General features: G+C 39.5%; 1 protein-coding gene and 1 long non-coding RNA gene across 3 annotated transcripts in view; one reads left to right on the top strand and one right to left on the bottom strand.

The window, feature by feature from the left end:
• The window catches only part of LOC139129549 (uncharacterized), a 52009-nt gene extending 45943 nt beyond the window's left edge, over positions 1-6066 (top strand). The window contains exons 1-2 of one of the 2 annotated variants that reach the window (XR_011551609.1): positions 513-652; positions 4715-6066. This is a non-coding gene — a long non-coding RNA (uncharacterized lncRNA). Of the gene's footprint in view, positions 1-512; positions 653-4714 lie in introns of those variants that run through there. The other variant, XR_011551610.1, reaches the window with a different exon arrangement.
• Positions 6067-6979: 913 nt separating this feature from the next.
• LOC139129548 (radial spoke head 1 homolog) overlaps positions 6980-12160 on the bottom strand; it is a 7134-nt gene continuing 1953 nt past the window's right edge. Inside the window, exons 2-7 of the mRNA XM_070695197.1 lie at positions 11628-11741; positions 11185-11290; positions 9948-10174; positions 8726-8797; positions 8282-8441; positions 6980-7590 (exon numbers count right to left, since the gene is read on the bottom strand). Of these exons, the coding sequence (XP_070551298.1) occupies positions 7385-7590; positions 8282-8441; positions 8726-8797; positions 9948-10174; positions 11185-11290; positions 11628-11741 (885 nt within the window). The 3' untranslated portion in view covers positions 6980-7384. The remainder of the gene's footprint in view (positions 7591-8281; positions 8442-8725; positions 8798-9947; positions 10175-11184; positions 11291-11627; positions 11742-12160) is intronic.

Raw genomic sequence — 12160 nt, 5'->3', positions numbered from 1 at the left:
CTGATATGTATATGTATGCTGATGACACAGCAGCTCAGGTGATCAGTCCCAAAATTAAGGAAATTGAAACAAAGCTGAGCAGAGATATGAATCTGATCACACGCTGGTGCGATCAAAATAGCATGTGTGTTAATTCACAGAAAACTAAGTATTTCTTGATATATGTAGACACTGTCATTACTGTCTCCATAGGAAACCATTGTGCGGAAAAAATGTTTCGTAACTTCATTAATATGCAAGCTATACCACCAAAATCTAATCAGTTCTTGCAATTGGCATACAGTACTTGTCTACCAAATCTGACTTGAATCCGTTCAGGAGTTTTTGAGTTATCGTGTAAACAGACAGACACACTCTCACGCTTGACCATCCACCCACGCGGTATTACTCATTTAAATTTCGTCGCTCTCTCACCTGACCTTTCGGGCTGACCCATGGCCATGCTCCCGTCATGCTTTGAAAACAGTAAAACAGCCTTCCTATATTATCTACCTACCCAGGGCGTTAATTTTATTATAGTGGGCACAGCGCGCAGAGGCGTGAGTCAAGGAACCGGTTATTTGTGTGATGGTAGCAGATAATCTACCAAGCTTGCTCAAACCTGCATATTTTTTCATGTAAGCTTACATTTGAAGAGTTTGGTATGTTTGAGGTAAGAAAATCGCAATTATATGTATAATTAGAGGATACGAATGACATTAATGTCACCCACGAGTTTGGTATATGATAACTTTATAACTTTTAAAATCAGATGTGTTCGTATTTTTTTCCAAGATTTTTGTAATTGTCGCTCTCAAAAAGAATTGCATTTTATTTCTGTTTTCCGTAATATATTTTCCTATGGAAATGTTCACAACCGACTGGTCGTTTTGGCCTTAACGTAACGCGAGGAAATTTTGCAACACAAAAAACCTCTGGGTTAACAATACCGATAACTCTCAAACCCCGAAATATGATGGAAAGTGGAATCTCGACTTATTATGCAACCATACGCTGTCAAAACATTTGAGAGTTTACCATAAAATGTCATATTTTTCTCATTTATTTTCCCGACTGTCGCATTCGATAAAACAGGAAGTGTGCAATCATTTGATTAACTGGGCGTTTCCGCTTTCTGTTAAGTTGTCAGAGATTGTCCACAGAGTCGATATTGCTGTCAGCCTTTATGACGAATTATTTTTATCAATATACCAAACACGTATATTATGTGTCAGAAAACTAATCAAGCACACGTTTAACACAGTGTCGGGGCACAACAGAGGTCTTTGAAAACGCTTTTGCTCCCTTACATATCGACAATGACCTCGTTGTAAAACAGAGACCTATCCTTAAATGGCTAATGGAATGCCCCGCCCTTTATCTAAGCATTGGAATCTTCTAATGGTTCGGGATGGTATTTTGCCCAAAACATTTTCAACGGCAGGCGACATCGGCGATTTATGGATCTTTTTTTGCCGCCGAGCCCAGCATCAAGCTAGTAGCTCAGCGCAATGGTCATATTCAAAATAGGAACAGCGTGCCATAAGCAAAATTGAAATGGTTCCATGGAAATGGTTCCTGACGCTCTCCTTGTTTCATTGTCACTGTCGGGGCAGGTGTGAAATACTTTAATTACATATTTAAAGGGTAGGACAAAAGTCACAAGGTCAAACTTCTAGAACAGTGAAATTCACATATAAATTTTTCAATTACCTTTGAAACGCTCGCGATAAACGACCGCGAAAAATGGGCGGAAATACTTCCTCGGGGACCCCTCCCCTCCCCGGCCCGACCTTCTCCTTTTTGGAGAGGAAATAGTGTGCTTTCTATCAAAACTGGCCCTAAAAATAGCTTTAACCTTGACAAGATGGATATGACGCGTTTCTCTGACGAAGGACCCCCAAATAAACTGATATCATGTAAGGGGTCCGAGGGCCCTAAAAGGAAGTGATCCTAACGTTTATGTGTGAAGACCATTTCATTGGCAATTTAAGGTAGAACGCGCCTCGGGGACAGATAGTCTGACTCTCAAAATTTCTACGGTTCTTTTCTAATCTACCATTTGTGGGGGCTCATTTTAAAGCTCTTGGAGAAAGGAAACCTTTTACCGGCTTGGTTTTTCGAAAATCCAAAATTTAATTTCCCCTATAGAGTTAACACAGGCATGGCGGCCATTTTGAATTTCAAATATCGCAAAATGTTGGGTAATTTTTTTCGCTAGTTCCAACCTTTGCGCATTCACTCCCGAGTTTTATTGTCGATTTGGCAAGAGAATGATTGAAAGTTTCATTCAAGAAAGTTTGAGCAAAAGTTTAACTCTTTCACTTTCGCGGCGCATACTACCTCAATAGTGAATTTTTTTATTACAGCCAGTTGATGCGATGGAGTCAGATTTGCTCCATAGCAGTGCTAGCTACTGCGTTAGGTGGAATATGAACATAGTAAAATTAATCCTTCTATTCTTTGTCTACTGAAAGGAGAAATATTATTTCGTAGTAGTTTATTAATAACAAATTCTTCAAATGAATTCAAAGAGAATGCATTGCTTAATTAATAAGTTTCCTTGTACATCAGAAAGAAAATGAAAACTTCATGTTCGCGGTAATCAACTTTTTCATTAATTAATAACCGCTATTTCTTTGCCTTTCAAACGTTCCTAGCAATTTTCGATTATTTTCCTTCAAATGATAATGACACAACTGTTATCAAATGACTTCTTCATGACCCTTCAGTACTTCATTACTCTGGAAAAATCTAATCTTTGCAACACAGAAAACCGAGAGACACGATGCGCGTGCGCATGCGCGTGTCTCTCAGGAGAATCATTGGCTCACCTTTGAGTATAGCAGTGTTACATTCGTGAAAAAAAATATCTGTTAGGGTATACAACCCATTTATCTATTGCTTTTTATGTATTATCTATTGAGACTTTCGCATAATAATGCAAATAGGCGTGTGTGGACCACAAAATAATGTAAAATAAATTCACATTTTGATATAGTAAACTTTAAATCTTTCACTTGAATGCCTAATGAATGAATTGCACTGTATTTTGCAAAAAAAATAAGAAAAACATATACAGAAAAGGTAATACCGAGTTTTATTTTCAGAGATTGAACTAACACCAGAAAAGGGACGTAGAACTGATAAGTTCGTCAATACATATTCAACTAAATACAAGTTCAAGTTCTAACTATTGTTTTTTAGGAATGAAAATCATTAACAATTAAATAACATGCAGGCAGGAAGAGAGCAGTTTTCCATGAGCTTAAAAAACACAAGATATTCTATCCCGCATCTTCAGATTAATCAATCTACGTCATGAATGTGAGTAATTCAATCTTGAAGAAGCAGAAAGGAACCCACTCCGTAAAATTTCTACCAACCAAATGGCTTCAAAAAAGTCAGGTAGTAGGCGCCTCGAAAACGAAAGACTTAAACTTCACGTTTAAATATTAAGAGGAAAAATCGGGTTTGTAGGTGCAAAATTGTGACCAGAGGTATAAATTACTCATTATTTACCGTGTACCGATACTTCAAATTCCGAATGGCGTTATCCCCTGTGTTACCTATGGGGAAAATTAGATTTTCGCCTTCAAAAAATTGAGGCGGTGAAAATTTTAGTCAGTGCGGTCGATGATATTCCAAATTAGCGCCCACAAGTGGTAGTCCTAAATAGGATTACTGTAAAAGTTTGAGAGTCCGAGAACCTGTCCTTGAGGCGTATTCTGCCTTATAAGGGAAGGATGACGTTGCCACACATACCAGATATATAAAGTTACAATTGCATGAGAAATACTGATCAAACGCTTATCAGAACTTTTATCTTTCTTTTTTGTTTCATTAAGGAAATACCTTGAACACTTCAGGCAACTGATATATTGTAAGACCATTTTGAGGCATGTACGGGCAATGCCGCGTCCCTTGCTTGACCTTTTGTGAAAGTTTAAAAAAACGTTTTCTAAAACAGTATTCTTGCGACCGAAACTAATGTCAACAGCTAATGCAGCAATTTTACAGTTCAGTCTAGTATAACCTCACCTTTCTAGTGTCTCTACACGGCACATCATAACCGCAGTTCTGTAGTCTCCGGATCCATTGTCGTACGGGAGGTTGATGACATACATTACGTTATCACAAACCTTAAGTTTGTCCATTTTTGAATGAGAAGCTGAAAGTATGTTCTATCAACCACTCTTTCCGAGTGCCTCGAGATGTTGGATTATGGCGTGCAATCAAGGCCAAAATTTGCTCTCCCATTTTGGACTCGTAGTCGCATTTTCAACTTTCGAACTCTCATTTTTGACTAACTCCTATCTGCAACTTTGGGCTAATTTCCATTTTTGACAAACTCCTATTTCGGAATCGTAGTCGTATTTTCAACCAGGCGAAGTCTCATTTCTGACTAACTACCGATGTTGACTAATTTCCGTTTTTGACTATCTCCTGTTTTGGACTCGTATTCACATTTAGAACTTTCGAGAGATCGAAAGTTGAAAATGCACGAACGAGTCCAAAATAAGAGGTCGAACTTTGGCCTCGATTACGCGCCATCGGTGGATATTATAACATAACAACCCTGATTACACACACAATCATAAAAGGAAAACGCTTCATGTAATAAAATACAATTGGAATTTTACACTCCTCGTCTTAGTATGAATTTTTTTTATTTTTTATTTTTATTAAAGCCTGTGACATCATTTTAACTGTTTATTGGGTTGCTTATTTTTAGGTCCCGGTATACGAGCCATTCATGATCAAGCGAAGGACCACGATAACATGGCTACCCAGGTTTTTCGAGAAAATATGTACCAGATCCTGCTAAAATGTACTCTCTGTGGACAGAACTTCGATCGTCCAAAGTCACTTCCACTGTGCAGCCACGTCTTCTGTACCCAATGCCTGTTTCAAAGAGTGAGCTCAAGCAGGCGCGCCAAACTCTCTTGTCCGTCATGCAACGTTGACAACACCGCCTTTGTCCCGGATGGCGACATCGATTCACTTCCGGACGCCGAGTTCATGGTCAGGATTCGCAAGGTCATAGATAAGGCCAGAAACGAGGTTCAACCTGAAAAGCGATTTTCGAAGTCAAGCGTCATTCATCGATTAGAGCGCGAAAGCAGCCTGTGTTTATCGTCCGCCTGAGCAGACGACCGTTCAGCAGCCAGGGAGGGTTCCAGATGCTAGGATACTGCCAGTATAAATGCCCAGTATGTTCGATTCCTTTCAGCGAGGCGAGGGCGCTGCAGTCGCACGTTGATGACTGCATCACTGACAAAAACCAGGGATACTTCACGTGTCCTCAGTGTGGAGACATCGAACTGCTCGAAAAAGTGTCTGCTATTCAAGGACATCTTACGGTGTGCATGCCCGACATAGCCATCGAGAGACGCTACATCCAGAAATCGCCGGTGTCCGACGACGATGCAGATGAGCATGACGGGAAAATCCGGTGCTCGATGTCCGAGGTAATGTTCGAGAACATGGCGGCTTTTCGCGAACACAAAAGGAGGTGCACCTCGTGTGAGTTGCTGGGGCAAAAACACAAACATCACAGATCAAAGAAATGTACAATTTCGTAAACTTGACATTACTGGCATTGTAAGTACATGGCTACTCTGGATCCAATGATTTTATAGCAGCATCAGGTTGCACTCAATATTTGAATGAAGTCAACAAAAATGCACCTTTCCCTCGTAGATTCAGTCTTCCGTGTATGCAGTCATCAAAAAGTTGACGAGCTGATGACAACGCATATACACTCATCTTCTGTAAACAGGTGTCACTTTCTTTGAATGTGCAAAGTTCAACGCAATATGGCACACTTTGGAAATTACGTGTGAGATTCTACCACATGTTACCGTTATCGCAACTTTGTCGAGCGGGAAAGTTTTTATAAGATACATCAATGACTTTAAAAGCACCTACAACTTCTTCACCTGAATGTTTCTACTTTCGATAGTAAAAAAGCAATAACACTTTATGTAAACAGTCACAATATTTTACTGTAATTCAAACCGTTTGATCAGATAAGTTTACCAATCTTTAAAGAGTTGTAATAAACAATGATAATGTTTGGTTCTATTTCTGTATGTTTACTTCAACATTTGAAGTCCTGTCGGCGCATGCCATGGCCGTACGCATCCACACTTTGAAGTCATATATACTCGTACATACAGTCATGAAACTATCCTTCCGTCGCCAGGTTGTTGGGGAAAACTTACTTTACTTGAATTTCTTATCTCGCTTGCAGCAACACTGTCAGGAGGCATTTGCAGAGTGCTTTCATCTGCTTTGCTTTTTTGATTTAGATGTAAGCCGATCGTTGGCAAGATAACCGACAGTGCCGCCACATTATTATCCATAAAGAAATATGAACATATGTTTTCATGATCTGATCATAAAACAATTATGAGTTCGTGATAGTGGTTTTAAGGAAGTATGCGCCTTGAAAGTGAAAGACAAACTTTTACTCAAACTTTCCTCAGGGAATCTTTCAATAATTCTCTTTCAAAATCGAAAATAAAAATTGGGGTCACCGTGCAAACTTTTGTTTTAAAGAAACAAATTACGCGAGATTTAACGATACTATGATTTGAAATTCAAAAATGGCCGCCACCCTTGTGCTAACTTTATGGAGAAAGAATAAAAGTTTCGATTTTCGAAAATCTCAGCCGGTGAAAAGTTTTCTTACACCAAGAGCTTCAAAACGAACCCCTACAAGTGGTATATCAGAAAAGAATTGAAAAAGTTCGAGAGTCCGAATATCTGTCCCCGAGGTGCGTTCTACCTTTATACTGGGCTTTACTCAAAAGTTGCATTTGCAGAAAGTGTTCCTCACATGTTTCGGCAGAGATTATTAGCAAGTGTAACTCATTTAGATTTTATGTGCAGAGGATCTATACGATTCTGATGTTTATTGTCGCTCTAACACATGATCACAAAAGCGTGCAGCCATCCCTTTCCTCGTGATAAGGATTTCAATCGAGACGACAGATTTTTTTATATAGAAACAGACGTTTATCTTTATTTGATGACGATTTGATATCAGCAAACGTCAAAATAGAATAACAGAATTGTCAAAATGCCACCGCACAGTAACTTTCGGTGGTTGAGTTTCATAACGGAAATAAAAGCACCGTGATAAAGTATCCGGTGCAATTTGTAATCTGCTGTCATAAAATGGAAGCTTTCTATTTACAGTAACGTTAGTATCTGAAGAATCCTTTGAGTTGAACGTCTAAAGCCTGTGTTGTACAGAATTCACAAAGAATCACTAATGTGTGTATAAACAGGAAAGGTCGACGCAGTATTACTGCAACTCTGAAATACGTTTATAAGCATTTCCGCATTGAAAATTCACAAAATAACAGTGGATGTTTAGTTTGGAACACGACCAAATCTAGTCTCCTTCTTCCTCCTCTTCAGCGCCCTCAGCGGCAGCCTCATCTACATGCTCTTCTTCCGGGTCGGCCTTCTCTTCCGTGACTTCCTGTGGCTCTTCGCTGGCCTTCTCGGGCGTCTTTGCTTCAGCTGGTTCGATGACTTCAGTTAGAACGGTAGTCAATGACTTTTCCTCACTGACTGTCTCTGTTTGTTGTTCACCGTCTGTTGGAAAAACACAGAGGAATAAAAAATTAAGAAAACAAATCGGCATACTGTTTTGTCGAATTTACTTGATATAGAATGATTCAAATGTCAAGGACAACGAATAAATTTAAGTCTCAGTCTAAGTACATAATATATATATATATATATATATATATATATATATATATATATATATATATATATATATATATACGGTATATATATACGTAGGTACATTTTTGAGTGAAAAAGGAAAACAAGAATCTTTGCAAGTTTCACACACAGCCATACCGATATTCAAACAAATCCATCTCGTGATCACCGAGAGTAAGTCACTTTAGTCCACTAGTCGTTAATCTGTTGGACGTATTGTATACTTTTATTTAGGTCAACCGTTTTGATTTTGGGCGCTCACGCATGATGCACCCCCACCCCTTCTCAGCCTGCCCCATTATTTCTTGTTGCTAACCGCAAACATGGAATGTAAACGTCTCAAATGAAAAGTGGTCTTTACGCTCTCTCTCTCTCTGTCTCTCTGTCTCTGTCTATCTCTCTCTCTCCCAATTGAAAAATAGTCTTCATGCTGAAACACGCACGAAGACGCAGAGCGCCGCACTTGACATCTCATCCAGAAAAGCCCCAATCCAGTCAGGACATTCTGACCGTGTCAACGATCCCTGCGTAGCGTCTGCAAAATATTGCCGCTTACCTTTATTTTCTTTGTCTTCGCCGTCTTTATCTTCTTCGCCTTCCTTCAGAGTCTCATCTTCGAAAGGTACACCTCGTGATATCGCTGATATGTCACCAGCTTTCCATGTCGGCACAATTATAGTCACTGGTTCGTCTTCTTCCGTTTCGCCTCCTTGTTGCTGAAAAAAAGAACAAAACATGAGCAACGGTCAAAATTTCTTAAGACAGTAGCCCGTCATACCTCTCTCTCTCTCTCTCTCTCTCTCTCTCTCTCTCTCTCTCTCTCTCTCTCTCTCTCTCTCTGTACACGTTATCACCAGAAACAGTTTATGTGAACGTCCCTGACCAATTTACACATTGGTTGCATGCCTGGTAATTCCAAGTCAAAAATGTACAACTTCCATTAGGAATCCACTAGGAGTAAAATAACTTTGACCAAAGATTAAGTCTTCCGTGCCGATACCTTTTCTACAAGAATGTACTTCCCACGTTGTTCGCAGCCTATTTCGAACATATACTTCCCAGGACCTTCGGGCTGTGGTGACAAAAAATAATTAAACATTTCATTTATTTGTAAGACTGACTATCAGGAAAATGTTCTCAAATCAGTTCTCAGTGTTGAAGCTTCCAAAAATATATTAAAATGGAATGCACTACAGTTCATGGAGCTTGAAAGCGGTCACTACACAGACAAGGAGACAGAAAATTTAGCAAAGACGATATACGAGGTGTAAGCATTACAAAAGGAGGATAAGTGATGAAGTGCAACAGACTTAAGGATGGGGTCAATAAAAGTGGGGAGGAAATATCATGAGCGTCAGGGAAGACCATAGAACTAACTGACACAACGGAGGGAAGAAATCTAAATTTTTCAAGTACACAAAACGCGCCTCGGGGACAGATATTCGGGCTTTCAAACTTTATCAATGTTATTCTGATCTACGACTTGTTGGGGTTCATTTTAAATTTTTTGATGAAAGAAAACTTTTCACTTTCTTACTTTTTCGAAAATAGAAAATTTTATTTTTGTCCATAGAATTAACAGAGGGATGGAGGCCATTTTGAATTATAAATATCTTTAACTCTTGGGTAAATTGTTTCCCTAGTAACAACATTTGTACGGTGACCCCCTGATTTTTTTTCTTGATTTTTATTTCTTGATTTTGAGAGAGAATGGTTGAAAGATTTATTGAGGAAAGTTTGAGCAAAAATTTAAGTCTTTCACGTTCGAGGCGCATATCGGGTGGAGGGTAGAGAGCGCCCTCAAGCGACGGATTTTTTCAAACTACACAGAGGCAAGCATCAGGAAACAGTAACAATAAGGTAGTAAGCGCCTTAAAATTATACGATTTAAACTTTTCATCAAACCATCCTCAATGAAACGATCAACAATTTTCTTACCAAATTAAGAATACTATATACTGGTAGTGGAATACTGGCTCTAGAGAAACAAATTATCAATCATTTACCGATATTCGAAATTCAAACGGCCGCCACCTCTGTGTTAACTCTATGGGGGAAAAACAAAATTTTCCATTTTCCAAATACTAAGATGGTGCAAAGTTTTCTTTCTCCAAGAGCTTTAAATGAATCCTAGTAAGTGGTAGACTCCAAAAAGAACTGTAAAGATTTAGGAGTATGAATATCTGTCCCCGATCCCTGAGGCACATTGCTACCATACTTACATTATCAGCCTTCATAAGTCCCTGGTATTTGTGATTAATGTGTATAACTTCACCGGCGCCTTCTCTTTTGCCGTTGACGTACGTTCCTATGTACTTCGTTCCTGTCATCTTGTACGTGTAGACACCCTGGCCGTGTTTATGATTTCCCAGCCACTCCCCCTCGTACGTGTCCCCGTTGACGTACGTGTAGACTCCGTAGCCATGTCGAAGGTCTTCGGCCCAATTACCTTTGCAAGAAACGGAGAATAATTTAGTATCATTTGGGTGTAAACTGAATACTTGAACAGGGTTCTCTCTCGACTGCGCGCAATTTGCGCAAATTGCGCATTTCGAGCCATTCTCTGCCCCTTAAAAGCTACTGACAGCGCGAAAATCGGGCACAAAATGCGCCCAATACGGTGGTGACCCAAGTGCAAAAGCGTAGTGACCTATGAATTTGCGTTGTTTCTGTCCCTTATTTTGATGAATGGGGCAGAAATTGCCCCCGTCAGTGAACATGCAGACAAACACTGCTTTAAAGTAAAATGCTTATATGACAAGCTGCACATTTAACCGCTGAATATTTCCCGCTAAAATTTAACCGATACCCTAACATGGTTTATCCGATTTATCGGACTGATTGGACTACACCAAGATTAAGCTTACATGTAATGCACTTGGAAAGAAGGAGGACATTCACAAACTTATTCATACGTCCCCAGCATGAAGTATTTGGAGGAGACCTTTTCAAATTAAAAGAAGAGGCACCCACATCACAACGTAGAATAATCATAAGCATCGGATGCAAAATGAACTTCAAAAAAGGAGAAAAAACAAACAAACAAACAAACACAAAACAAGACACGCCGGAATCAGTTCTTGTTGTTTATTGTAGGGATAAAGGCTTAGGCGGTAGCCGACTGAAGGGCGGGGGTGGTCAAACCCCGACAAATCAGACTTGCGACATTGTCGTAGAATAGGCGCTTTAAATAAAATAATTTGTTTGCCGTCCGCGTGCTGGTAGATTTTCAGAGAAAATTAAGAAAGCATACACAATGTTAACTCTGTTACAAATAAAAATATTGTTTTTCCAATAGAAACCAACCACAAATTGAGCTTATGTTAATACACTTCTGTTTTTTGTCTCTGTTTATTTTTTTCCCTGGTTGGATGGTAGGTTGTTCTCAAAAATCCAAGGACGGCAACAAAGAATTTTCTTTTGGTCTTAAATGCAAAACAAAAACACGGGGTCACTAACCTTCATACTGAGATCCGTCGGGATATATGAATTTACCTTGGCCGTGTTTCTTGTTCTGTTTGTATTCACCCTCGTAGCGGGCGCCATTCTTGAATCGATATAAACCCTGCAGATGATAATACAAAATCCAACCAATGTTTCAAGCAGTATAGCCCAAGCGTTGACTGTTTCTGCCGTTCTCACCCGTTACTCGTCGTTGTTATTACTTGCGTCTATAGTCTCCACCCTACTAGGGCGCTGCACATTTAGTGTCAGTGCTGTTCGCATATCTGAATAAATCAAACCTTTCCGCAATATCTAAGTCATATCAGTAATACAGCTAACTGTGTGATGGTGAGAAATCATAGCAAAACAAACAAAAACAAGTGTTAATAAACGTGACGTCATTTAAAACGTTGTCACATATTTTGACACCAATATATATACAGACGTATGATTCATACCTGTCCATGTCGTTTTCCGTGTTCGTACATGCCGTCATAAACATCGCCTTTCGCAAAGGTAGCTCGACCTTTTCCATGTCGCTCGTCACGGGTGTTCCTCTCTCCCTCGTACTCCTGGCGAATGAAACAAAAATGGAATTAATATTCAAATTTATACTTATTTGCCATAAGATACTCTGCCGCCCACGTCACGTGGTTAGGTCTTTGTGATTGGTTCAATGCTTTCACACGTCGTTGCGTAAGTACTCTGTTTCAATCGCGTTGTCGTTGACGGGCCAACGTTTGCAACAAAAAAGTATGTGCTGCCATACGAGTGGTACATGTGACGTAAACAAGATGGCAGTACGTAGTGTAGCTGTTATTGTTTCTCTCATTTTATATCCTAGGTGGAGAGACTGATGAAGATATTGATGGATGGGGTGGATCAGTAGATGGATGCATGGATAGATTGATGCATGGATGGACGGACGGGATGAATTGCTGGATGGAAGGGAGGAAAGAATGGCAAATTATTTGCGATGTTATACAAATGG

This window comes from Ptychodera flava, chromosome 3 (assembly GCF_041260155.1).
Source record: "Ptychodera flava strain L36383 chromosome 3, AS_Pfla_20210202, whole genome shotgun sequence".
NCBI lineage: Eukaryota > Metazoa > Hemichordata > Enteropneusta > Ptychoderidae > Ptychodera > Ptychodera flava.
This window is presented reverse-complemented; position numbering and strand designations above follow the sequence as displayed.